Source organism: Pseudophryne corroboree, chromosome 6 (assembly GCF_028390025.1).
Source record: "Pseudophryne corroboree isolate aPseCor3 chromosome 6, aPseCor3.hap2, whole genome shotgun sequence".
NCBI classification, from domain to species: Eukaryota; Metazoa; Chordata; class Amphibia; order Anura; family Myobatrachidae; genus Pseudophryne; species Pseudophryne corroboree.
In genome coordinates this window covers 825466102-825490135 of record NC_086449.1, presented here as the reverse complement: position 1 = coordinate 825490135, position 24034 = coordinate 825466102, and the positions used below count along the sequence as shown (strand labels likewise).

At 48.5% G+C, this 24034-nt stretch overlaps 1 protein-coding gene across 2 annotated transcripts; it reads left to right on the top strand.

The window, feature by feature from the left end:
- The first annotated feature begins 8417 nt into the window (after positions 1-8417).
- LOC134933797 (protein mono-ADP-ribosyltransferase PARP12-like) lies at positions 8418-23314 on the top strand. Of its 2 annotated transcripts, none has more exons than XM_063929256.1 (12): positions 8418-8954; positions 14083-14218; positions 16405-16708; positions 17950-18036; positions 18132-18252; positions 18572-18740; positions 19121-19241; positions 20009-20105; positions 20363-20447; positions 21269-21396; positions 21476-21627; positions 22245-23314. In XM_063929256.1, the coding sequence occupies exons 1-12, from the start codon at positions 8671-8673 to the stop codon at positions 22556-22558; spliced, it is 1998 nt and encodes a 665-aa protein (XP_063785326.1). In that variant the 5' UTR covers positions 8418-8670; the 3' UTR covers positions 22559-23314. The 2 variants fall into 2 exon arrangements, with proteins under 2 accessions (XP_063785326.1, XP_063785325.1); XM_063929255.1 differs by having other exon boundaries at positions 8419-8954; positions 17938-18036.
- Positions 23315-24034: the final 720 nt, after the last annotated feature.

The following is a 24034-nucleotide window of genomic DNA, read 5'->3' as shown; positions in this document are numbered from 1 at the left end:
ATACTCTCTAGTTAGTAGGTGATACTCTCCGGTTAGTAGGGTGATACTCTCTGGTTAGTAGGGTGATTCTCTCTGGTTAGTAGGGTTATACTCGGTGATACTCACCGGTTAGTAGGGTGATACTCTCCGGTTAGTAGGGTGATACTCTCCGATTAGTAGGGTGATACTCTCTGGTTAGTAGGGTGATACTCTCCGGTCAGTAGGGTGACACTCTCCGGTTAGTAGGGTGATACTCTCCGGTCAGTAGGGTGATACTCTCCGGTTAGTAGGGTGATTCTCTCTGGTTAGTAGGGTGATACTCTCCGGTTAGTAGGGTGATACTCTCCGGTTAGTAGGATGATACTCTCCGGCTAGTGAGGTGATACTCTCCGGTTAGTAGGGTGATACTCTCTGGTTAGTAGGGTGATTCTCTCTGGTTAGTAGGGTGATACTCTCAGGTCAGTAGGGCAATACTCTCTAGTTAGTAGGTGATACTCTCCGGTTAGTAGGGTGATACTCTCCGGTCAGTAGGGTGATACTCTCCGGTTAGTAGGGTGATACTCTCCGGTTAGTGGGGTGATACTCTCTGGTTAGTAGGGTGATACTCTCCGGTTAGTAGGGTGATACTCTCCGGTTAGTAGGGTAATACTCTCTGGTTAGTGGGGTGATACTCTCCGGTTAGTGGGGTGATACTCTCTGGTTAGTAGGGTGATACTCTCCGGTTAGTAGGGTGATACTCTCCGGTCAGTAGGGTGATACTCTCTGGTTAGTAGGGTGATACTCTCCGGTTAGTAGGGTGATTCTCTCTGGTTAGTAGGGTGATACTCTCCGGTTAGTAGGGTGATACTCTCCGGTTAGTAGGGTGATACTCTCTGGTTAGTGGGGTGATACTCTCCGGTTAGTGGGGTGATACTCTCTGGTTAGCAGGGTGATACTCTCCGGTTAGTAGGGTGATACTCTCCGGTCAGTAGGGTGATACTCTCTGGTTAGTAGGGTGATACTCTCCGGTTAGTAGGGTGATTCTCTCTGTTAGTAGGGTGATACTCAGTGATACTCTCCGGTTAGTAGGGTGATACTCTCCAGTTAGTGGGGTGATACTCTCTGATTAGTAGGGTGATACTCTCTGGTTAGTAGGGTGATACTCTCCGGTCAGTAGGGTGACACTCTCCAGTTAGTAGGGTGATACTCTCCGGTTAGTAGGGTGATACTCTCCGGTCAGTAGGGTGACACTCTCTGGTTAGTAGGGTGATACTCTCCGGTTAGTGTGGTGATACTCTCCGGTTAGTGGGGTGATTCTCTCCGGTTAGTAGGGTGATACTCTCCGGTTAGTAGGGTGATTCTCTCTGTTAGTAGGGTGATACTCAGTGATACTCTCCGGTTAGTAGGGTGATACTCTCCAGTTAGTGGGGTGATACTCTCCGGTTAGTAGGGTGATACTCTCTGGTTAGTAGGGTGATACTCTCCGGTTGGTGGGGTGATACTCTCCGGTTAGTAGGGTGATACTCTCCAGTTAGTAGGGTGATTCTCTCTGGTTAGTAGGGTGATACTCGGTGATACTCTCCGGTTAGTAGGGTGATACTCTCCGGTCAGTAGGGTGATTCTCTCCGGTCAGTAGGGTGACACTCTCCGGTCAGTAGGGTGATACTCTCCGGTTAGTAGGGGTCTACTCTCCGGTCAGTAGGGTGACACTCTCCGGTTAGTAGGGTGATACTCTCCGGTTAGTGGGGTGATAATCTCCGGTTAGTAGGGTGATTCTCTCTGGTTAGTAGGGTGATACTCTCTGGTTAGTAGGGTGATACTCGGTGATACTCTCCGGTTAGTGGGGTGATACCTTCCGGTTAGTGAAGTGATACTCTCCGGTTAGTGAGGTGATACTCTCCGGTTAGTAGGGTGATTCTCTCTGGTTAGTAGGGTGATACTCAGTGATACTCTCCGGTTAGTAGGGTGATACTCTCTGGTTAGTAGGGTGATACTCTCCGGTTAGTAGGGTGATACTCTCCGGTCAGTAGGGTGATACTCTCTGGTTAGTAGGGTGATATTCTCCGGTTAGTAGGGTGATTCTCTCTGTTAGTAGGGTGATACTCAGTGATACTCTCCGGTTAGTAGGGTGATACTCTCCAGTTAGTGGGGTGATACTCTCCGGTTAGTAGGGTGATACTCTCTGGTTAGTAGGGTGATACTCTCCGGTTGGTGGGGTGATACTCTCTGGTTAGTAGAGTGATACTCTCCAGTTAGTAGGGTGATTCTCTCTGGTTAGTAGGTTGATACTCGGTGATACTCTCCGGTTAGTAGGGTGATACTCTCCGGTCAGTAGGGTGATACTCTCCGGTCAGTAGGGTGATTCTCTCCGGTCAGTAGGGTGACACTCTCCGGTCAGTAGGGTGATACTCTCCGGTTAGTAGGGTGATACTCTCCGGTCAGTAGGGTGACACTCTCCGGTTAGTAGGGTGATACTCTCCGGTTAGTGGGGTGATACTCTCTGGTTAGTAGGGTGATTCTCTCTGGTTAGTAGGGTGATACTCTCTGGTTAGTAGGGTGATACTCGGTGATACTCTCCGGTTAGTGGGGTGATACTCTCCGGTTAGTGAGGTGATACTCTCCGGTTAGTAGGGTGATACTCTCCGGTTAGTAGGGTGATACTCGGTGATACTCTCCGGTTAGTGAGGTGATACTCTCCGGTTAGTAGGGTGATTCTCTCTGGTTAGTAGGGTGATACTCAGTGATACTCTCCGGTTAGTAGGGTGATACTCTCTGGTTAGTAGGGTGATACTCTCCGGTTAGTAGGGTGACACTGGTTAGTAGGGTGACACTGTCTGGTTAGTAGGGTGACACTGGTTAGTAGGGTGACACTGTCTTGTTAGTAGGGTGATAACCTCACTTACACTGTCACCTCCGGGAAGGTGTGCGGGATACGAGCCAGGTGTAGGTGTCACACCATTAATATTTTACAATTGCTCTTGTTTTGCAAGTCAGGCCTTATTCCAGGTTCTGCTATTACTAAGAATCTATAAACAGTGTAATATGAGATTAAGGTGCGCGGTGTGAGTCACAGCTCGCTGTGTGGACGCTTCTGAGCAACAAACAGCAACAGAACAGCAGTGCTGTATGAAGGAGGGACCCAAGGGGGGAGGGGGGGGGGACTGGCTCACATCCAGTCTCCTCCTCAGTCATTTTGTAAGACGCACGTATACACCTGGGGGCGCTGACTGGAAGAAATACGTTATGGAATTTATTCTCAGGAATGTTATGTGGCCCAACAAAAGTGGGAACTCATGTAGCTGATGACACCAGACAGTGGGCCTAATTCAGACCTGATCGCTCGCTAGCGTTTTTTGCAGCGCTGCGATCAGTTTAGAACTGCGCATGCGTATGTACCGCAATGCGCATGCGCATCGCACAGGTACAAAGCGGATCGTTGCTGAGCGATGGATATAATGAAGAATCCATACGCATAGCTGATCGCAAGGAGATTAACAGGAAGAGGGTGATTATGGGTGTCAACTGAACATTTTCTGGGAGTGTTTGTAAAAACGCAGGCGTGTCCATGCGTTTGCAGGGCGGGTGTATGACGTCAATTCCGGTCCCGGACAGGCTGAAGTGATCGCAGCGGCTGAGTAAGTTCTGGGCTTCTCAGAGACTGCACAAGATCTGTTTGTACCGCTCGGCTGCACAGGCGTTCACACACTTGCACAGCGAAAATACACTCCCTGTGGGCGGCGACTATCTGATCACAGCGCTGCAAAAAAAACCTAGGAGCGATCAGGTCTGAATTAGGGGGGTCATTCCGAGTTGTTCGCTCGCAAGCGGATTTTAGCAGATTTGCTCATGCTAAGCCGCCGCCTACTGGGAGTGAATCTTAGCATCTTAAAATTGCGAACGATGTATTCGCAATATTGCGATTACACACCTCGTAGCAGTTTCTGAGTAGCTCCACACTTACTCGGCATCTGCGATCAGTTCAGTGCTTGTCGTTCCTGGTTTGACGTCACAAACACACCCAGCGTTCGCCCAGACACTCCTCCGTTTCTCCAGCCACTCCCGCGTTTTTTCCGGAAACGGTAGCGTTTTTTCCCACACGCCCATAAAACGGCCTGTTTCCGCCCAGTAACACCCATTTCCTGTCAATCACATTACGATCGCCAGAACGAGGAAAAAGCCGTGAGTAAAATTCCTAACTGCATAGCAAATTTACTTGGCGCAGTCGCAGTGCGGACATTGCGCATGCGCATTAAGCGGAAAATCGCTGCGATGCGAAGATGTTTAATGAGCGAACAACTCGGAATGACCCCCTAGGCCTAATATGTCTAGTAGATGCCCAAACCCTCTTTCCAACATTATAATTAGGTTTCGGCGGATATCAGAACTGGAATGCAAGGTTGAATTATGGGCCTGGGGCTAAAAATAATCAAGCGCCTCCAGTATGTGAGAAGCAGAAGCAGGGCCGCTGACAGCTGAGCTGGGACAAGGTTCTGGAGGAACTCTTCAGGCTAAATTTGTTATCTGTAGCTCATAGGCTACAGCGTGCTAACACCATCTGTAGACGGCGTCAGTATGCTGATAAATGGAACCTATAATACATCAAAATAGGATTTTTGGTCACCGTTGAATCCTTTTCTCTTTCCTCATTGAACCATGGGACTGCAGGTGGGCCTGGAGGAGCTGGCACTTAAATATTAAACTGTAGCTTTAATTCTATGCTCCAACCCCAGTGTGCCGGCACTTCTTTCAAAAAGTCCAGAAAGGAGTAGCAGGAACCCAAAGAAACGGTCAGAACAATAAAGCAAATCAGTGGGGAAAAGACGGTCAAGAACCAAACTGACTGAGCGTGAGGGAAGGAACGCAGTGTCCCCCGGCCTGCTTCAGAGAAAAGGATTCAACAGTAAAAGTGACCAAAAATCCTATTATCTCTTGCAGCAAGTCTGGGGGACACTGGACCATGGGACGGTCAACAGCCGGCCTCGGGAGGGAACGCTCAGGCTGCCTGACTGGAGAGTGCTGCTTCAGTCTTCCACGCAGCAAAGACAGACTGTACCACTGCAGCAACAGCTATGCAGGGGAAGCCTGGACCATCAGACTCACAGCCAGACATGACGATATACCTGCAAGTTACAACCCAGTTACCATCCAGAAACGCCCTTTGGCCTCTTACTTTGGCGCATGCGTAGTAACCTGAAATCCGCATTTCTACTTGCTTCGATTGCCAATAGTGTGCATTAAACCTCACTATAAATAAACTCCCTATAAATATAGCATAACACATTAATTATATATTATACACCACATGACTATCTGTGACTGTTCGGTAAAATTGCTGCAGCGCTAGGGATGCATTCTGCGTGAAATGAACCTTAAGCTTTCTTTCCTTAGATATTTACATGGCTGCGAAAACATGTTCCCTCGTCTGTGGATGCGAGTGACAGGCTGTAAGGTAGCCCGATGAAGTGCTGAATTTGGGGGTTATTCAGAGTTGTTAGCAATTGGGCAAAACCATGTGCACTGCAGGTGGGGCAGATGTAACATGTGCAGAGAGAGTTAGATTTGGGTGGGTTATATTGTTTCTGTGCAGGGTAAATACTGGCTGCTTTATTTCTACACTGCAATTTAGATTTCAGTTTGAACACACCCCACCCAAATCTTACTCTCTCTGCACATGTTACATCTGCCCCAGCTGCAGTGCAGCATGGTTTTGCCCAATTGCTAACTTTTTTGGTTTGCTAACAACTCTGAATAACCCCCTTAGTGCAGGAGTCTTTGGCGGATAGCTCTGTGTGCATTCTCCGCTGCCTTGCTGCTGACAAATAGCCTGTGGGCACCCCGTTATCGGATCACCCCTCCAGTCAGACAAGAAATGCTGCAACTTGAGGATGAAGATGACCACTCAGTACCACTGAGTGGCGGTCAGAGATGAATTTTGTGGACGTTTTCATCTTAGACACTGTTACTTAAAGAACATTAGTAAGGTGGGGCGTCCTGGTCACTGATGCTCCCCCCAAACTCACCCCAACAATCAGCCCTCGCCCGCTGTCACTGGGGTCTCCTCCTGCAGACAGTCCAGCTATAGTACAAGCAGGTATTATACACATGACCGGACCAGGCTGGGGTGTGATTGGCTTATTTACCGCACAAGCCCACCCATGCGGAAGCCCTTGCTTCCAAAATGCTTGGTATTCTCTATTTATTCAGGCATCTGAAATGTATTTGTCCATTGCTGATCAAACCACTAGGACAGTTTCTCTGCATGCCGGTCAAGCAAGAGTACTGTATGTAGAATATTGTTTTCAGAGGGAATAAATACAGCCGTGTATTTATACTGAGCGGAGTCACGATACGGATGTAATGCCTGCGTTTGGTGGCTCCATAATAAATCTATTTAAATTTACATTTGTTTTTTATTGGAGAAAAACAAGTTAGCACTTGAAATGTTTTCCAACCGTAATTGTGCAATATAGCTGGGCATGTGAGTTCTGGTATTACTGCATGATAAGTATATTTGTTTAATGAAGCGGGTAAAGAAAGAGCCCAGTAGGTGACTCTTATTGCCAGGAGCGGTCAGCGCTGTCTGTTTGCAGGTTTAACCCCTATAAACGTGGAAGCTGCGCACTAATAGCTGAGGATTGTACAATATGATTCTCCCGATTCTCAGACTCCATACATGACGACACCCAGCCCAGACCACATCTGAGGTATATTTAATAAAGTGCAGGTTTTTAGAAATAAGGGTGTTGCCAATAGCAACCAGATTCTGCTGCTTATTTATCCAGCACTTTCTAGAAGATAATAGCTAGAATCTGGTTGTTGTGGGGAACATCTCCACTTCTGAAAACCCGCACGTTAGTAAATATAGCCCGTAGAATCCTGCATCTGCCCCCGGGCCGCCCCTTCATAATCTCCCTAAGGGCAGATCAGATAATTACGTCCCTGAGCAGGGGTGTGCGCTAGGTACCATCCAAGTACTACAATCCCCATCATGCAGCATAGGCAATAACTACAGGCGTTTGCTAAGGACGCCCGGCAGTATGGCACAGCGCTTTATGGCGGGACTGGCTGCAGTTTATTGGGCACCGACTAAAATCTTGCCCAAGGCATCAAACTGGTCAGGGCTGGCTCCGCCATCATGGCACAGTCTCTGAACGCCTTTATTATGTTGCTGCTATAGGAGTATTATTATTATGCTATAAAGCCTTGCATAACAACCACATAGTGAGAATTGCATTCACTAGAGAATAACAGGAGTAGTACTGTGCATTGCTAAGTAATACTAATCATTAGAGGACATTTGCAGGGACAAATCCCTCAGCAAATGGAGTTCCAATAACTCCTTCCAAGGCTTAGTAAAACCATGGCAGGGGAGCTAGTCCAACAGCGCATGCGCGCTGGATATATGTAGAGCCCTGGCAGCGCATGCGCGCTGGATATATGTGAAGCCCTGGCAGCGCATGCGCGCTGGATATTTGGTGGAGCCCAGGCCGCGCATGCGCGGTGGATATTTGGTGGAGCCCAGGCCGCGCATGCGTGCTGGGTCTCCGGCAGGCTCAGTCAGGGACGCGCATGGAAGGAGGGAGAGGGCCGGCCGCTGTACTCCTGGGAGCTGGATTTCCTCCGGTTGGTTCTATATCGGAGTGGCTGAAGGGACCTTGTGACGTTCCTAGGGGAGGAGCTACGTCGCCAGGGGGAGGGGCTACGGGCGAACAGGGTACCCGAAAAGTTCGCTCGCCACGCTTCGGGCACGGTGGCTCGCTCCGCTCCGCTTCGCTCACCACCTAATTACTAAAGGTAATAGTTGGTGGCGTGGATAGTAGAGGAACTATCCCGCTGGCGTAGCTCCTCCCCCCTTTCATCGTAACTCCTCCCCCTTACGGAAAAGGTCCCTTAGCCCACTTGATTCTAGCATCTACCATTTCCTCCCCCTCTCCCCGCCTTTCAGTTTCGTTTCTCCGTCTCTCTCAGGCCACACGGTGTTGTCATAGGGGAGGCGACAACATCAGAACCTGCAGCCGGGGGCAGATCAGGCAGGGCAGCCGCACCCCGGGCACCAGGGAAGGGGGCAGTAGGGTTAGGTAGACAGTGCGAGTTCCCGGCTAAGGAGACTGCGGACACTGACTGGTGAGAGATGATGGGGGTAGATAGAGGACTGTGGGGGTAAGTACAGGAGGGGTAAGAGAGAGGACTGTGGGGGTAAGTACAGGAGAGGTAAGAGAGAGAACTGTGGGGGTAATTACAGGAGAGGTAAGAGAGAGGACTGTGGGGGTAAGTACAGGAGGGGTAAGAGACCGGACTGTGGGGGTAAGTACAGGAGGGGTAAGAGACCGGACTGTGGGGGTAAGTACAGGAGAGGGGGGGGGGGGGGGTAGAGAGAGAGGACTGTGGTGGTAAGTACAGGAGGGGGCAGATAGGGGGCCGAGGGAGTAGAGTGGGAACTGTGGGGGTAAGTACAGGAGGGGGCAGATAGAGGACTGTGGGGGTAAGTACAGATAGGAAAGGGTAAATTGTGGATGGTAGGGAGTAGACAGTACAAGGCAGGGGTAGATAGAGTTGGTAGGGGGTAGATGGAAGGAGGAGGTGTGTGGCACAGTACATAGAGAACGGCTTGGTGGTACGTGGACCCAGCCCTCTGAGGGCACACCTAGTTGGTAGGGGGGGCAATATATTACGTATAAGGGCAGATAGAACCCATAGGGGAAGGCTCTGGACATGTCGGACTCCCTTTCCTTGCGCCTCTGTAAGGTGCTTTGCGCTAATGGGGGCAGCATGGAGCTGGGGCAACTGGGCAGGGCCCTGGGTCTGACCTCTAAGAAGATGGCACGGCTGCTGGAGGCGGAGGAGGGTCGCATTCTGGTGACCAGGCCCCAGGGCAGTGAGCAGGTGTGTGTATATGTCAGCACTCTACGGATGTGTGCCGACAGGAACCAGGAATGTGCTGGCGACTGCGAGAGGCTCCACCTGTGCCGCTACTACGTCCTGGGGGGCTGCACCAGGTGAGATTGGGGGGTAAATACATCATCCTGAGGTGGCTGCAGGAGGTGACTGTATACCTCACACTAGGGGGCAGCAACTGATGAGCTTGGGGGTAAATACATTATCCTGGGGGCTGTAGCAGGTGACCCATGGTATATAGATCTCATTGTGGGGGGCTGTAGCTGCTGGCTATATACACCTTATATTGGGTCTGCAGCAGCCAAGCAGGGACTATATACCTCATCCTGGGGTCTGCAGCAGGTGAGCTATGGTCTGTATACCTTATCCCAGGACCCACAGCTGATGGCTGTATACCTCATACCAGGTGACAGTAGCAGATGAGCTATGGACTATATACTGGTTTGTAGCAGGGTATATACAGGGGTGGTCTTCTGTATGCCGGCGGTCGGGCTCCCGGCGCTCAGTATACCGGCGCCGGGAGCCCGACAGCCGGCATACCGACACTTATTTTCCCTCGTGGGGGTCCACGACCCCCATAGAGGGAGAATAAAATAGTGTGGTGCGGCGAGCGCAGCGAGCCCGCAAGGGGCTCATTTGCGCTCGCCACGCTGTCGGTAAGCCGGCGGTCGGGCTCCCGGCGCCGGGATGCTGGTCGCCGGGAGCCCGACCGCTGGCCAGCCGTAGTGAACCCATATACAGATGTTCTCCCTCATCACATGAGAGCTGCCAGCTCCTGTGCGACTTGGCCAGAGTCTTGCGCCTTATCTCCCGAAAATGCGTCTTATATGCGACACTATGCGAATAAGACCACAAGCAGACTCTGCTGACTGTTTCCAGGAAAACACTAACGTAGCATTTCATATGCAGATACAGATGCAGTCGCACACACAGTGTACACACAGATCATTTTAGTCCGTTGAGTCTGCCTGTGCTTCTTCATCACTATGCGAATAAGACGCAGTTTTGGAAAATTTTTTATAAAAATATGCTCTGGGTTGGGAAATACGCCCACGACTAGGTGCGACTGGACGAGCTGTTTAGCACGACACCAGCAACGGTGACGGAGGACTCACCTGTACCTCATTCCAGAGGCTGCAACAGGTGGGGAGGGGCTATATACCTCATCCTGTGCTGGGGGCTATATACCTCATCCTGTGCTGGGGGCTGTATACCTCATCCTGTGCTGGGGGCTGTATACCTCATCCTGTGCTGGGGGGCTATATACCTCATCCTGTGCTGGGGGGCTATATACCTCATCCTGTGCTGGGGGGCTATATACCTCATCCTGTGCTGGGGGGCTATATACCTCATCCTGTGCTGGGGGCTATATACCTCATCCTGTGCTGGGGGCTATATACCTCATCCTGTGCTGGGGGCTATATACCTCATCCTGTGCTGGGGGCTGTATACCTCATCCTGTGCTGGGGGGCTATATACCTCATCCTGTGCTGGGGGGCTATATACCTCATCCTGTGCTGGGGGCTATATACCTCATCCTGTGCTGGGGGCTATATACCTCATCCTGTGCTGGGGGCTATATACCTGTTGAGGGCTGCTGCAGGTGAGCTGGGGGATTATATATACAGTACCTCATCCTGGGGGCTGCAGCAGGTGAGTTGGGGGTCTATGGCCCAAATGTATTAGGCTTTTACAAGATACAAAGTGGAGAGAGATAAAGTAGCAGCCAATCAGATTCCTGCCTGCCAATGTCAGGAGTTGGCTGGTACGTTATCTCTCTCTATCCGTCTCCACTTTATCTCTTGTTAACGCTTAATACATTTGCGCCCATATACCTAACCCTGGGTAGTGTAGACTAGTAGTAGCTGGCATCCATCCTGTGGTTGGATATCAGGGTGTACTGGGACTTGTAGTTCCACAGCAGCTGGATACGCACAGGTGCCAATCTAGTTCTAGAAGTAGAATGTGACAATATTTGAAGGGACAGCATTCTATGGGGGTCATTCCGACCCGATCGCTCGCTGCAGTTTATCGCAGCGATCGGGTCGGAATTGCGGCGGCGCCGCAGTGCGCCGGCGCATGCCGGGCGGCCGAAGTCCGTCGTTCAGTAGCAATCGCCTCTGCCTGATTCACAGGCAGAGGCGGTCGCAGGGCGGGAGGGGGCTGGGCGGCGGCGTTAAGCCGTTGTTTAGGGGGTGTGGTCTGGCCAACACAGATGTGGCCGGACCGTTGGGGGGGCGGGCCACGGCGGCTGCGTGACGTCTCACGCAGCCGCTGCGGCGAACAACTCCTGGCAGGAGCTGTGCTGGCCGGGAGTTACTCCACAAATACAAAAGCATCGCCTCTGTGCGATGCTTTTGTACTTTGGCGGGGAGGGGGGGGGGGGGGGGGGGGGGCGGACTGACATGTGGGGTGGACTAGCCCTGTGTTGGGCGTCCCCCCACGTCAGGAAAGATGATCGTAGCTGTGCTAAATTTAGCACAGCTACGATCAACTCAGAGTGACCCCCTATAAGCAGTGAGAGTAATGATGTATTGGAGTTTCCAATATTAATAAATGGGGTGCATATAGCCCATAGCTTATATATATGCAGTGTCATTTTCCGGTCGCTGTGACGCGACACCTGCCATTGCTCAGGCTGCGTGTATAGGACAATGTATTTCTAGAAATGATTAATGCAGACCACTAGTGGGTACTACATTAAACAAAGAAGCTACCCCTTTTACACCTACGAGCACGGGTCGCAGCCGGGAGCCTGACACGGGAGCTGCCCCCTGCTGCGACCCGTGCTCGGTCCCTTTCCCATCAGCAGTCACAACCCGGCATATGCCGGGTTGGTGACGCTTCTAGCTACACGGCAGGGGCGGCGCAGGGAGATCACATGATCTCCCAGCGCCGCCCATCCATACAGTGTAAACGGGAGCCGTGTCGCATCGACACGGCTCCCATTTACACTACACCCTACCCGGATCATTCCCGTGTCCTACCCAGGTAAATAGCCGGGTAGGATTCACGGGTCACTTGATCCGGGTTTACCCTTTTCCACTTGCCAAAAACACGGGTAAATGCGCGCCCCCGTGCATTTACCCGTGTTTTTTGAGCTAGTGGAAAAGGGGTATTAGTGTGTGGCGCACTCTTTTATGTAATATTGTTTGATTTTAAAATATAACTTTTATTTCATTTGTTAAAATAAATCTCTATGTCCAGGCATGTGAATGTATGTGATAGCCTGAGAGTAGAGCTACAAATAATGGTTGCCTCAATTTTCAATATTCAAATACTGATAAAAATTCCAGAATTAATATGGGGAATTAATTTACACTAATGTTGTTAAACCAAGTGATATATTTATGAAAACATATATATTATTATGCTGATGGCTATCATTTATGCCTATTAGCATGACTTATTCAGTCTAAGATCCTATACATAAGTCTGACAAAAAAACTATTCTCTGGAAAAATATGTCTATAACTGTTTTGCGTATTAGACCTACTTTGGTCGTAAAGCTACAAAAATGAAGAGAAAATATCATCCCCTTAAAGGTCGTAGGGGCTGTCCTCAGCTAGATGCAATGAAATATGTAGAAACTTTAAAATTATGATATGTAACATGTGTACATACTGTCTACAAGTCTATTTGTCCAGACTGTAGTGATCGTACATATGTAGATTTATTGAGTTTTGTATCCGCAGTCGTAGCCCAAAAAGGAAGGAATAATGAGGACAGAGAATATATGAACTGTCTCATATGTACAATTAATCAGTTGGTATAATTATTGGTATAATCATTGATTCTCTCCATATTATTTCTTGTATATCCCTTCAGGTTTAAACCGTAGCAGTCACCACATATTAGAGGTATCCTTTGTTAGAAGAAAAAAACAAAACAGCAACATTTTCCATCTCTGATTGATAGAATAGTTACAGTGACTCAATTCACAGAGAACATTTCTTGAGATGATACACTCCAAACTTTTATACGTTTTGTATCATCTAATCAAGTTATCCAAATCTATTGATTTCTAAAGAACACATTGGATATGTGGAAATGATCACACTATTCATAGCTGATATAATGCTACTTCCAAATCCTTATGAACAATATATTTCTTAAAAAATAGATATTATAACTGAGAGATATATAGAGTCCCAGGTGTATACCGACGGTTTTCCTCTCTGCTGTTGTTCCATGTGCCGTGGTTAGTACCTTGGCAGTGAATGGAAACAATGAGAGTCGGGGAAAGCCATCCACCTGGAGACAGAAAGGACAGAATAGTGCGAGCCGTTTCTGCTGTCCACGCTTTGCAAAACTCCTCCCCTGTTGTGATTCACATTGCAGGGGGGGCCCGTAACTGCCCAGCAGTGGATGAGAGAACGGCTCTGAATACCTGTTTCTGTTCAGAGTCTGTTGTCACTGTGTCAGATCAGATCTCCGTGAAATAGCGGATAGCCGCTCGCGGGAACCGGGAGCCGGGCGCCGGGTCAGATGTAATGAGAGCTCCTCCGTTTACTCCATATGCTCGTGCCCCGCTACCGTGAAATAGCGGAGTCGGGCGCCGGGTCAGATGTAATAACCGCTCCTCCGTTTACTCCATATGCTCGTGCCCCGCTATTAATCTTCGTGCTGAAATTGCTGCAGGACGTGATCGCCGGATCAGGTGTAATTTCCCGTACTTCCGTTTGATCAGCGTCCACGGCCTGCTGCTAGTGTCAATTGTCGATGACGTACGTTTCACATATTGCTTGATCACATCAGGCTGGGCGGCGGCGTTAAGCCGTTGTTTAAGGGGCGTGGTCTGGCCAACACAGGTGTGGCCGGACCGTTGGGGGGGCGGGCCACGGCGGACTGGGGGGGGGTGGGGTGGCGGACTGACATGTGGGGTGGACTAGCCCTGTGCTGGGCGTCCCCCCACGTCAGGAAAGATGATCGTAGCTGTGCTAAATTTAGCACAGCTACGATCGACTCAGAGTGACCCCCTATAAGCAGTGAGAGTAATGATGTATTGGAGTTTCCAATATTAATAAATGGGGTGCATATAGCCCATAGCTTATATATATGCAGTGTCATTTTCCGGTCGCTGTGACGCGACACCTGCCATTGCTCAGGCTGCGTGTATAGGACCTCCATACAGAGGCGACACAATAGTCTGTGTTAGAGCGCACTTCGGAGTACGCGCGTGCAGGCAGCAGACTCTGGCATAACGTCCTTTCCTCCGTTGTCCCGCAGGTCACACTGTAAGTTTAATCACTCCATCGATCAGGACCACATCACTCGTGTGTTAAAGCTGCACCATCTTGCCGGCCTGACCATAACGGAACTCCGCCATCTTTTATTACAGAATGACCCCAACCTACTGCCCGATGTAAGTACTGACCGGAATGCTACAGGCGTATCCGTCACACAACTATTATTACTTACGATATGGGTGTATAATAATATTCACGTTGCAGGACTTGGCGTCGCCTCCGTCAGTAGCTGAGTGTACCTGATCGCTCTCTCTCTCCATTAATCCCCCCTCTAAAACATAAAAACCTGCTGACAAACCATTTATGGCACATTGCGGCTATACGCTTATTCCTGTACTATGTAAAATAAAGCCGGGAGAATTTTTTTGCCCTTTAAACTTTTTAGCTAACAAGGCACTTAGATAAACAATCTGATTGATGGGTTTGATCAAATGCATTACACCCACTCTGAGCGTGTTACCGGAATGGTTTATACTCTTAAACCTAGGGTAGTGGCCTAGAAATAACATGTCACTTTGAAGCGGCTGTCTCCTTTTACTGATTTGTGTGTTCTGCTCGCCGTGTCTCTACAAAAGCCCAGCACATCGGTCAGATCTCAGCTGGTGAGACTTCTCACGCAGATCACTCACTGGGTGTAATGTCCGGGCTTACAAGTGCTGTTCCCTGGTTGTCTACGGAGGACGTTGAACGATGCAGACATTATGTAAAATTTTATAACATGCGAGATGCAGCCTGTGCGAAAATTCCTGCGAGTCGGCCTGTATTGTTAAAGCGGCAATCGTTTACAAGGTAAAACCAGATTGCTGCTTTTAAAAATACTCGCAGGAATAAAGACATTTTGCCCATTGTGTTGTCTTGTCTGTCTTGTGTATCACAGCTGCCTGCATGGGCAGAGGGTATGCATTACAGCAGGGGTGGCCAACCAGTCAGAGACAAAGAGCCAAGAAATCTTGTTAGGTACATCAAAGAGCCGACTTTGAGCCGAAGGCGCACTTGCAAAAATGGGGTGCGACCTTGTGCCTGCTAGGCCACACCCCTGGTATAAAATACATTGAAAAAGCCAGATCCAACATAAAATACAATGAGAGCCACTTCTACATCAAATAATTGAAAAAGCCAGATCCGCATAAAATATTGAAATTCAAATAATTGAAAAGCCAGATTCACATAATACACTTTAGTTACCCCATGTGTCACCCCAGCCAGCACCCGCCTGTGTCACTCCAGCCAGCTCCACCGTGTGTATTTGGCTCCCTCAGTTCTCAGTCTACGTAGTGCTGCTGCATGTCTGGCTGGAGTGCAGCCGTTTACAGATCTATTTTGGTCACGTGACTTTGAGTGTTGGGAGCCACATTTGAATGAAGAAAGAGCCGCATGTGGCTCAAGAGCCACGCGTTGGCCACCACTGCATTACAGCATAGATAGTTTAATTGTTTACGCTCCTTCCTGATCATCCCTCCAGCCTCCTCCTTCTCCCCCATCCTCCTTTTCACACAGTCTTCCCTTGCCTGGAGGAACCAGGGGAAGGAGAGATCTCAGTGTCCTTGGGTGTGAGATAGACACAGTGATTGTTTTCAGAAAGCAGGCTGTGGGGAGGCTATGGAAGCAAACCTCTCAATTAACCCTTCAGTGCTAATACGCAGAGTTAGAACTAAAACAAGGCAGACAGCTGGGGGATCATCACTGAGCCTCACTGGTCCCAAACGCCATACCCCAGAACCCTGCAATGGTTGTACGACATTTGGATGGCTGCATTTCTTGGCAGTGGTACTGGCCACAACATTGCACAAACTAGTAATTTTGTGGTCAGGACAAATCGTAGGCTCACATGAGACCACGTGTGTTCCGACGGCGCACGTTTCTTTTGCGATATCTGCTGAACGTCATGCTCAATCAAATCCGAGTTGACCTGTTGTGTTGGGCATAGAGGTTTTAGTCTAGGGTGGCCAAAGTGATTGCCACAATCTCTCCTTTCCTGCCAGGCCCACCCCTCAATTTGGATCTTCTCTGTCTGAGCATTGTGGTTTAGATCAGTGGTCCTCAAGTACCCCCAACAGTTCATGTTTTCCAGGTCTCTTCACAGGATTGCAAGTGAAATAATTTGCTCCACCTGTGGGTCTTTTAAAATGTGAGTAATGAATACACCTGTGCACCTGCTAGGTGACCTGGAAAACATGAACTGTTGGGGGTACTTGCGAACCACTGATTTAGATCCTGTATAGCGGAGGCAGGTTGTGTGTGATGTCTCTGCACCGTCAGTATATGCCAATGTGAGCTTATATAATCTCTCTTTCTTCTGAAGGTCTGTATACATTATAACCGCGGAGAAGGCCCTCATGGCACCTGCACCTACAAAACCAGCTGCAACAAGCTGCACATCTGCCAGCACTTCCTCCAGGACGACTGCATGTTCGGAGTAAAGTGCAAGAGGTCGCACAACCTGGCCGCAGAGGACACCATACAGAAACTGATGAAATGGGGGCTGGCCGCTAGCATTGTGCCCATGATCCTGGAAACGTACCTCAATGCCAACGCCATAAAGAATGGCACTAAAGCGTCTCCGAAAACGGCAATAAGATCCCCGGCTAAGGATGGCCGGTGTCCAGGTTTGTTTGGAAGTTTTGCTTTTGTGTCTGTTCACCTTTTTTAGACTGTCAGATCTTCAGGGCCAGAGCGCTCTCTTTCAGTGCAGCCTAGTTTTTATAGCCACCCTGGTGGAGAGGTTACAGATGTCATTCAGCTGACGCTGTGTCATGTATAAAGGTGGTTGGGAGCCACACGCAGAACTCGCTGCTGAGACCCGTGAGACTGATGAAGCGATCACAAGTTATAGGGAACGCTTCATTCTACGTGACGTTACTGTGAGATGTTTCTTGTTTTAAAGTTGTGTGTGTATATATATATATATATATATATATATATATATATATATATATATATATATATATATATATATATATATATATATATTAGTGTTGAGTATCCCTTATCCAAAATGCTTGGGACCAGAAGTATTTTGGATATCAGATTTTTTCCGTATTGTGGAATAATTGCATTCCATAATGAGATATCATGGTGATGGGACCTAAGTCTAAGCACAGAATACATTTATGTTTCATATACACATAGCCTGAAGGTAATTTTAAGCAATATTTTTTCTCATACGTCCTAGAGGATGCTGGGGTCCACTTCATGACCATGGGGTATAGACGGTTCCGCAGGAGCCATGGGCTGGTCATGAAGTGGACCCAGCATCCTCTACGGACTAGGAGAAAAGGATTACCTGTAGGTATAAAAATCCTGTTTTCTCATACGTCCTAGAGGATGCTGGGGTCCACTTCATGACCAGCCCATGGCTCCTGTGGAACCGTCTATACCCCATGGTCATGAAGTGGACCCCAGCATCCTCTACGGACTAGGAGAAAAGGATTTACCGGTAGGTATCAAAATCCTGTTTAATAACTTGTGCATTAAACAAAGTGTGTGTACATTCACTCAATTCATTTATGTTTCATATACACGTTATACACAGCCTGAAGGTCATTTAATACAACACTTTTAAATAACTTTGTGTATTAAACAAAGTTTGTGTACATTGAGCCATCAGAAAACAAAAGGTTTCACTATCTCACTCAAAAAATTCCGTATTTCGGAATATTTGGATATGGGATACTCAACCTGTGTGTGTGTGTGTGTGTGTGTGTGTGTATATATAGAACACTGGATAGTTCCGCAGAGAGGTCATTAATGTGGTTCTGCTGCGCCAGCTGCTGCCCTGTGTGTCTGGTGAGGGGACTGCACCTCGGAACTGGGACAACTAATGAAAAGTGTATAGTTCCTTCCACAGACCCGGCCAGACTCCAGAAATCAGCCGACCAGCAGCCTATAGAGGAGATCTGCTTGTACTTCATATTAAACAGCTGCAACTTCAAAGGTGAGTCTCTGACCGAGCCCCCCCCCACCCCCCCCCATCCAATCCCCCCACCCATATCTGTCCGGGGTAACAGTGACCATTGTACCGTGTTACAGAGAGGTGCGTCCGGGACCATTATCACCTCCCATATCGCTGGCAGGTCTCCAAGGATGGTACGTGGGAGGACTTCTCCGATATGGAGACCATCGAGCAGGCTTACTGCGACCCCAACACCAGGTACCGTAGCCAGGCTTCTCTGGAGATTACTTAGAAAACCTTGTACGGCACACATGACCAGATGTAATATATATCACAGTCCCCGCAATAGGACGGCTGTCTCTGTCCGCTGTAATCTGCAGTAACTACAGGTTATTTACACAGTAACTGAGTGACCCGTATTCCGGAGTCTGTGTTGTGTGCATGTAATAAGTCACAGAAAATGTCAGTGTTACGTAAACCGGATAGTAGGGGCGGGGGACTGTCATGGTGGGTGCAGTTTCTTGTTACAGCCTGCAGAGTGCGCTGTAATGTATCCATGATATATCCCCACTTACAGAAAGGCGGTGTTACATGTGAACTTTGATACCATGACGTACAAGAGAAGTAAGATAAAGCGGCTCTCCACCCCGTCTTCTGCCTCCAAGCCGCCTCACTTCATACTTACCACCGACTGGCGCTGGTACTGGAGGGATGAATACAATATGTGGATTGAGTATGGCCAGGAGGTACATAATAACCTACCCTTTGGTCTCACAAACATTCCTTAGTGCATTTGTTCCCTTTGTACTCTATATTATGCAATTAAAATGAGAATATATTTATTTTATATATTAAAGAAAGGGAGACGTTTCCTGGGGCACTTACAGTGGGTGCAGTGCACAAGGGCCTTGAGTCTAGGGGGGCCGTACCTCCCTTCCTGAAGCCTGAGCTGGCTCTACCCGGGCAGCCACGGACACCCTGCTATGGTATGGTGTCTCCAGCCCAGCCTGTCACCGCCTGGTACTTCTCGTAGTACATAAGGCACTGTGTTAGCTGTGGGGGCTGTTGTTTTGTCCAGCAGCTTAGTTACTAGACTGCAGATCTAAACTCCATTGTTTTGCAACAGACGGACGACCACAAAACCTCCACCATAACCAGCCGGGACATAGAGAATGTTTTCATGTCTGATAAGAAGACCAACATACAGTTCAAGGCCGGGAAGCAGGATTACGTGCTGAGCTTGAAAGGTATATCTTCCAGTTTTCTGCTGTAGAGGTTCTCTCTAAGATACACGTTCATATATTATATTTAGGGTTAGTACGGATGGTGTAATGGTCAGCATTACTGCCTCACAGCACTGAGGTCTTGGGTTTCATTCCCACCATGGCCCTAACTGTGTGGAGTTTGTATATGCTCCCCGTACTTGCGTGGGTTTCCTCCGGGTACTCCGGTTTCCTCCCACACTCCAAAAATATACTGGTAGGTTAATTGGCTCCCAACAAAATGAACCCTAGCGTGAATGTGTGTGTACATGTGATTATTATTATCCTTTATTTATATGGCGCCACAAGGGTTCCGCAGCGCCCAATTACAGAGTACATAAACAAATAATCAAACAGGAAAACATACATAGGGACAGATGAATTAACCTGGAGACGGCATAAGGAAGTGGTAAACCAGTGATAAGTGCAAGGTGATAAAGGCACCAGCCAATCAGATCATAACTGTTAATTTACATATTGGAGCTGATTGGCTGGTGCGTTTATCACCTTGCACATATCACTAGTTTATCACTTCCTCATGCCTTCTCCAGGTTAATACATCTGCCCCATAGAGTGTAAGCGCCACTGGGGCAGGGACTGATGTGAATGGGTAAATATTTTCTGTACAGCGCTGCGGAATATGTGTGCGCTGCATAAATAACTGGTAATAAATATTTTTGTCCCTTACGATTCTGGCATCGTTGCCATACCTCATCACCTACAATGACTGACTCCATCTTTGCCTCTCCTAGAAATGGTGCAGAGGAACACTCGCTACGGCACCGAGAGGGAAGTGTGTCGGAGACCCAAGTTCCTGTCTGCGGAGGACGTGAGGAAGATGAAAATAAAGTAAGCGTCCAAGGACCTGTCTGTTGATTCTCCTGCCCCACCAACCCATATTGTCAGCCGTCTTACACTACTAGAATGCTGCGGAGTCTCTCTTTCCACTACTTTGCAATGAGCGTCCCCGGAACTGGGGGATGGGGTTATGGGAGCGGGAATAAATAAATGACTAGTCTCTGTACATTGGGCCGCCGCATGAACAGCCGGTGAGGGGAATTTGATGTTGAATACTTCACAAATAATGGAATCCTTCTGTGTTCCAGGAAGTCGGACTCCTCTAAAGCAAATAATGACAAGTCCACGCCCGCACACTGGGACAAAGGGCAGGCGCCAGAAGTGGGGTACAAGGTGAGTACGGGACTGCCTGTGTCACTCAGCCTTGTGATGCAGCTGACAGTCACTAGGGGGCGCTGCTCCATTACAGTCATAGAAACAGCATGACGGCAGATAAGAGCCACTTGTAGTCTGCCCCTTTTTTTTGTCCTTTGGTCAACCTCAACCCTATTTGATCCTTTTCTTTGTAAGGCTATTCATAGGTCCATCCATGCTCTACTGTCTTAACCTCTACCACCTCAGACGGGAGGCTATTCCACTTGTCCACTACCCTTTCTGTGAAGTTATTTTCCTGCATATTTCCCCTGACCCCCCCCCCCCCCCCCCCCCCCCCCGCTTCCCCCGCTCCAGTCTGAGCACATGTCCTCGTGTCCTATTGCTTCTCTACATTTGGAGAATATTTCCCTCCTGGACCTTAGTAAAACCCCTGATATATGTGACAGTCTCTCTCATGTCCCCCCTTTCCCTTCTCTGCTCCACACTATACATAGTGAGATTTCTTAGTCTTTCTGGGTATGTTGTGTGATGTAGGCCATGCACCATTTTAGTTGCCCTTCTTTGAACAGTCTCTAATGTATTTATATCCTTCTGATGATATGGCCTCCAGAACTGGACACAGTATTCTAGATGAGGCCACACCAATGACCTATACAGTGGCATTAATACTTCTCTTTTCCTGCTACTAACTCCTCTCCCAATGCACCAAGCATCTGACTAGCCTTCCTCATTGCTGTGTTACATTGCTTACCTGCCTTTATGTCACCTGGAATAATGACTCCTAGAGTTTAGTTACGTACATTGCACTAAGAATGAAGATTCTCCTCCTTTTCCTACAGCTAGTGCCCCTGGGCCAGGCATCGGAGGAGTACAAGACGATTGAGACCATGTTTCTCCGCACTCTCCGCTTCCAGATCCAGAGTATTGAGAGGATTCAGAACCCGGCGCTGTGGGAGGTTTACCAGTGGTAGGTGTGGGTGGCAGCGCGTCATGGCCGCCTCCTGAGCCTCTCTCACACAGCGATAGTAATATATCATTTCTTACAGGCAGAAAGAGCAGATGAAGAAGCAGAATGGAGGGAAGGAGGTGGACGAGCGGCAGCTATTTCACGGTACCAGCAGTAAAATGGTAGACGCCATCTGCCAACAGAACTTTGACTGGCGCATTTGTGGGGTTCACGGCACAGCATACGGTAAAGGTGAGGAACGCGGCTTAGGGTATAGCACCTCCCCTTTTCTTTTTCTCCCCACTTTTGGAAAATATCTCTGCCCAGTTTTCCAACCTATAATAATGGCGGTGCGACATGTGAACCCAACATGATGCAAAGCCAGTGTGGCCACTGCTGTGCCATTAGAGCCTTGAATGAAGGTGGAGACAGGACTGACGCTAACTACACCCTCCTTGGGATGGACACACCCCTTTAGTGCATTGGCCACTCCCTCTCCAGTAACATTAATATGAGGAGAGCCAGGGTATAAGATGGTCCAGTTTATGGCACTGGGGCCAATAGACCAGCGGCCTGGTAATTGAAAGCCCGGCCCACAAGGTCTCAGGGTGCTGTATCGGCTCCCCATAGAGATAATAGGCGGCACAATGGGCACAAAGAGCGACGCAAATCCATGTTGGAAAATGCATAAAAGTAATGTCGTACTGTAGGTCCCAGCAAGTCCAGAACAACTGGAGAGCCAAAGTCGGCTGTGGCCTGTTTTATAATCTCCTGCATTAATGTATGATGTCATTTGCTGAGACTCCTCCCACTGTTGGGCTAAGGTATAATGTGTCCCTCCCGTTTCTTACTTCCTTTCCCTCTTGCAGGCAGCTACTTCGCCAGAGACGCCTCCTATTCGCATCAGTACAGCAGCCACGAAGATCGCCACCAATACGTCCTCTTTGTGGCCCGCGTGCTGGTGGGAGACTTCATCCGCGGGTCCTCCTCGTACCTGCGCCCGCCTGCCAAACCGTCGTCCTCCTCCAGCTTCTACGACAGCTGTGTGGACAGTGAGCGTAACCCATCGATATTTGTCCTCTTTGAAAAGCATCAGATATACCCGGAATATGTGATCAGGTACACGGAACAGCGCCAGGACCTGTCCGGCCTGATGTCGGTACTAGGTAGTGGTTGGCTATGACGTGGACTGTCGGCGTCGTGTTTCTCCACCTTTTATACAGGTAGTCAGTGCGTCATCGTGACCACAAGCTTTATCATAGAGGAAACATTACTGCATCCTAAGGTCTTTCTGTAGACCCGTCATGAGGTGTTATTGGGGTATAGTTATGTCTCCGATAACACAGCGGTAAGTCTTTATATATATATATATATATATATATATATATCCTCAGCAGTTATTACAGACGCTCATATCCACTGATTATAATTATACAGTTATAACATAATACAACACTCCTTCCGTGCTGCTGGCAGTTACCGTACGTAGACGCAAAATCAGGAACACAGCAAAAGTTATTGTAAGGTCTTAATGGATAGTCATTAGAAGAAATGTATAGAAGTTAGTTAGGTTGCTCTAGGCTTTTATTGAATTGTTTTAGAATACACACAAGCGATTTCCCTATTGTTCTTAAGTTTATTTTATGGATTTGTAGATGTTTTTTTGCTATAAGCGATACTTGATCTTTGGCTGTAACACCCGAAGCCCCACTGTCTGCATTTCTGACCCATGTCGGACAACACGGTCATGTCTGTTTGTGAGTAATGGGTTAATGGACTGAGGAAAGGGCTGGGTAAATATTGAACAGAGATGTTTCGTCGCCGTTGCGACACCGCTGACCGATGCTGAGACTACTGAATCTTCTACCAATTGTTAAGCGTTTGTACATTTTTTGCTAATAAATTTTATTTCCCTAATTAAATGGCTTTACCAACCTTACAGAGTCTTGTGCCTGCTGGATTCCTGGGGCTTCTAATAACATTGCCAGAGCTAGAAGGCATGAGAGCAAGTGCCAGTCTAAATGAGCAGCATCACGGTTATCGTGACCTGTGGAGACTGGAGGTTCAGGGGAAATTTGAGAAAAAATTACCTCACAGAGTAGAGGATAAGTGGAATAGCCTCCCAGCAGAGGTGGTAGAGGATAAGACAGTAGAGCAATGTAACATGCATGGGATAGACATAAGGATCTCCTTACACAGAAAGAAGGATCAAATACGGTTTGAGATAAAAAATATGGTAAAAAAAAAGGGGCAGACTAGATGGGTCAAGTGGTTCTTATCTGCCGTCACATTCTATGTTTCTATAATGGGAACCACGGTGTTGTATATAACATGCAGTGACAGGAGCCAAATTACCCTCTTCCCCCTCTATATACCCCAGGAAGCTCAGTGTTTTTATTTTGGAACCACAGTGACAGAGAGGACAGAACACTAACCGGGGGAAAGCAATGAACAAGAGCATAGGGGGCAGGCGTCCAGTGCCCCCAATCAGAATTACAGAAAATAAGAATTTACTTACCGATAATTCTATTTCTCGTAGTCCGTAGTGGATGCTGGGGACTCCGTAAGGACCATGGGGAATAGCGGCTCCGCAGGAGACAGGGCACAAAAGTAAAAGCTTTAGGATCAGGTGGTGTGCACTGGCTCCTCCCCCTATGAC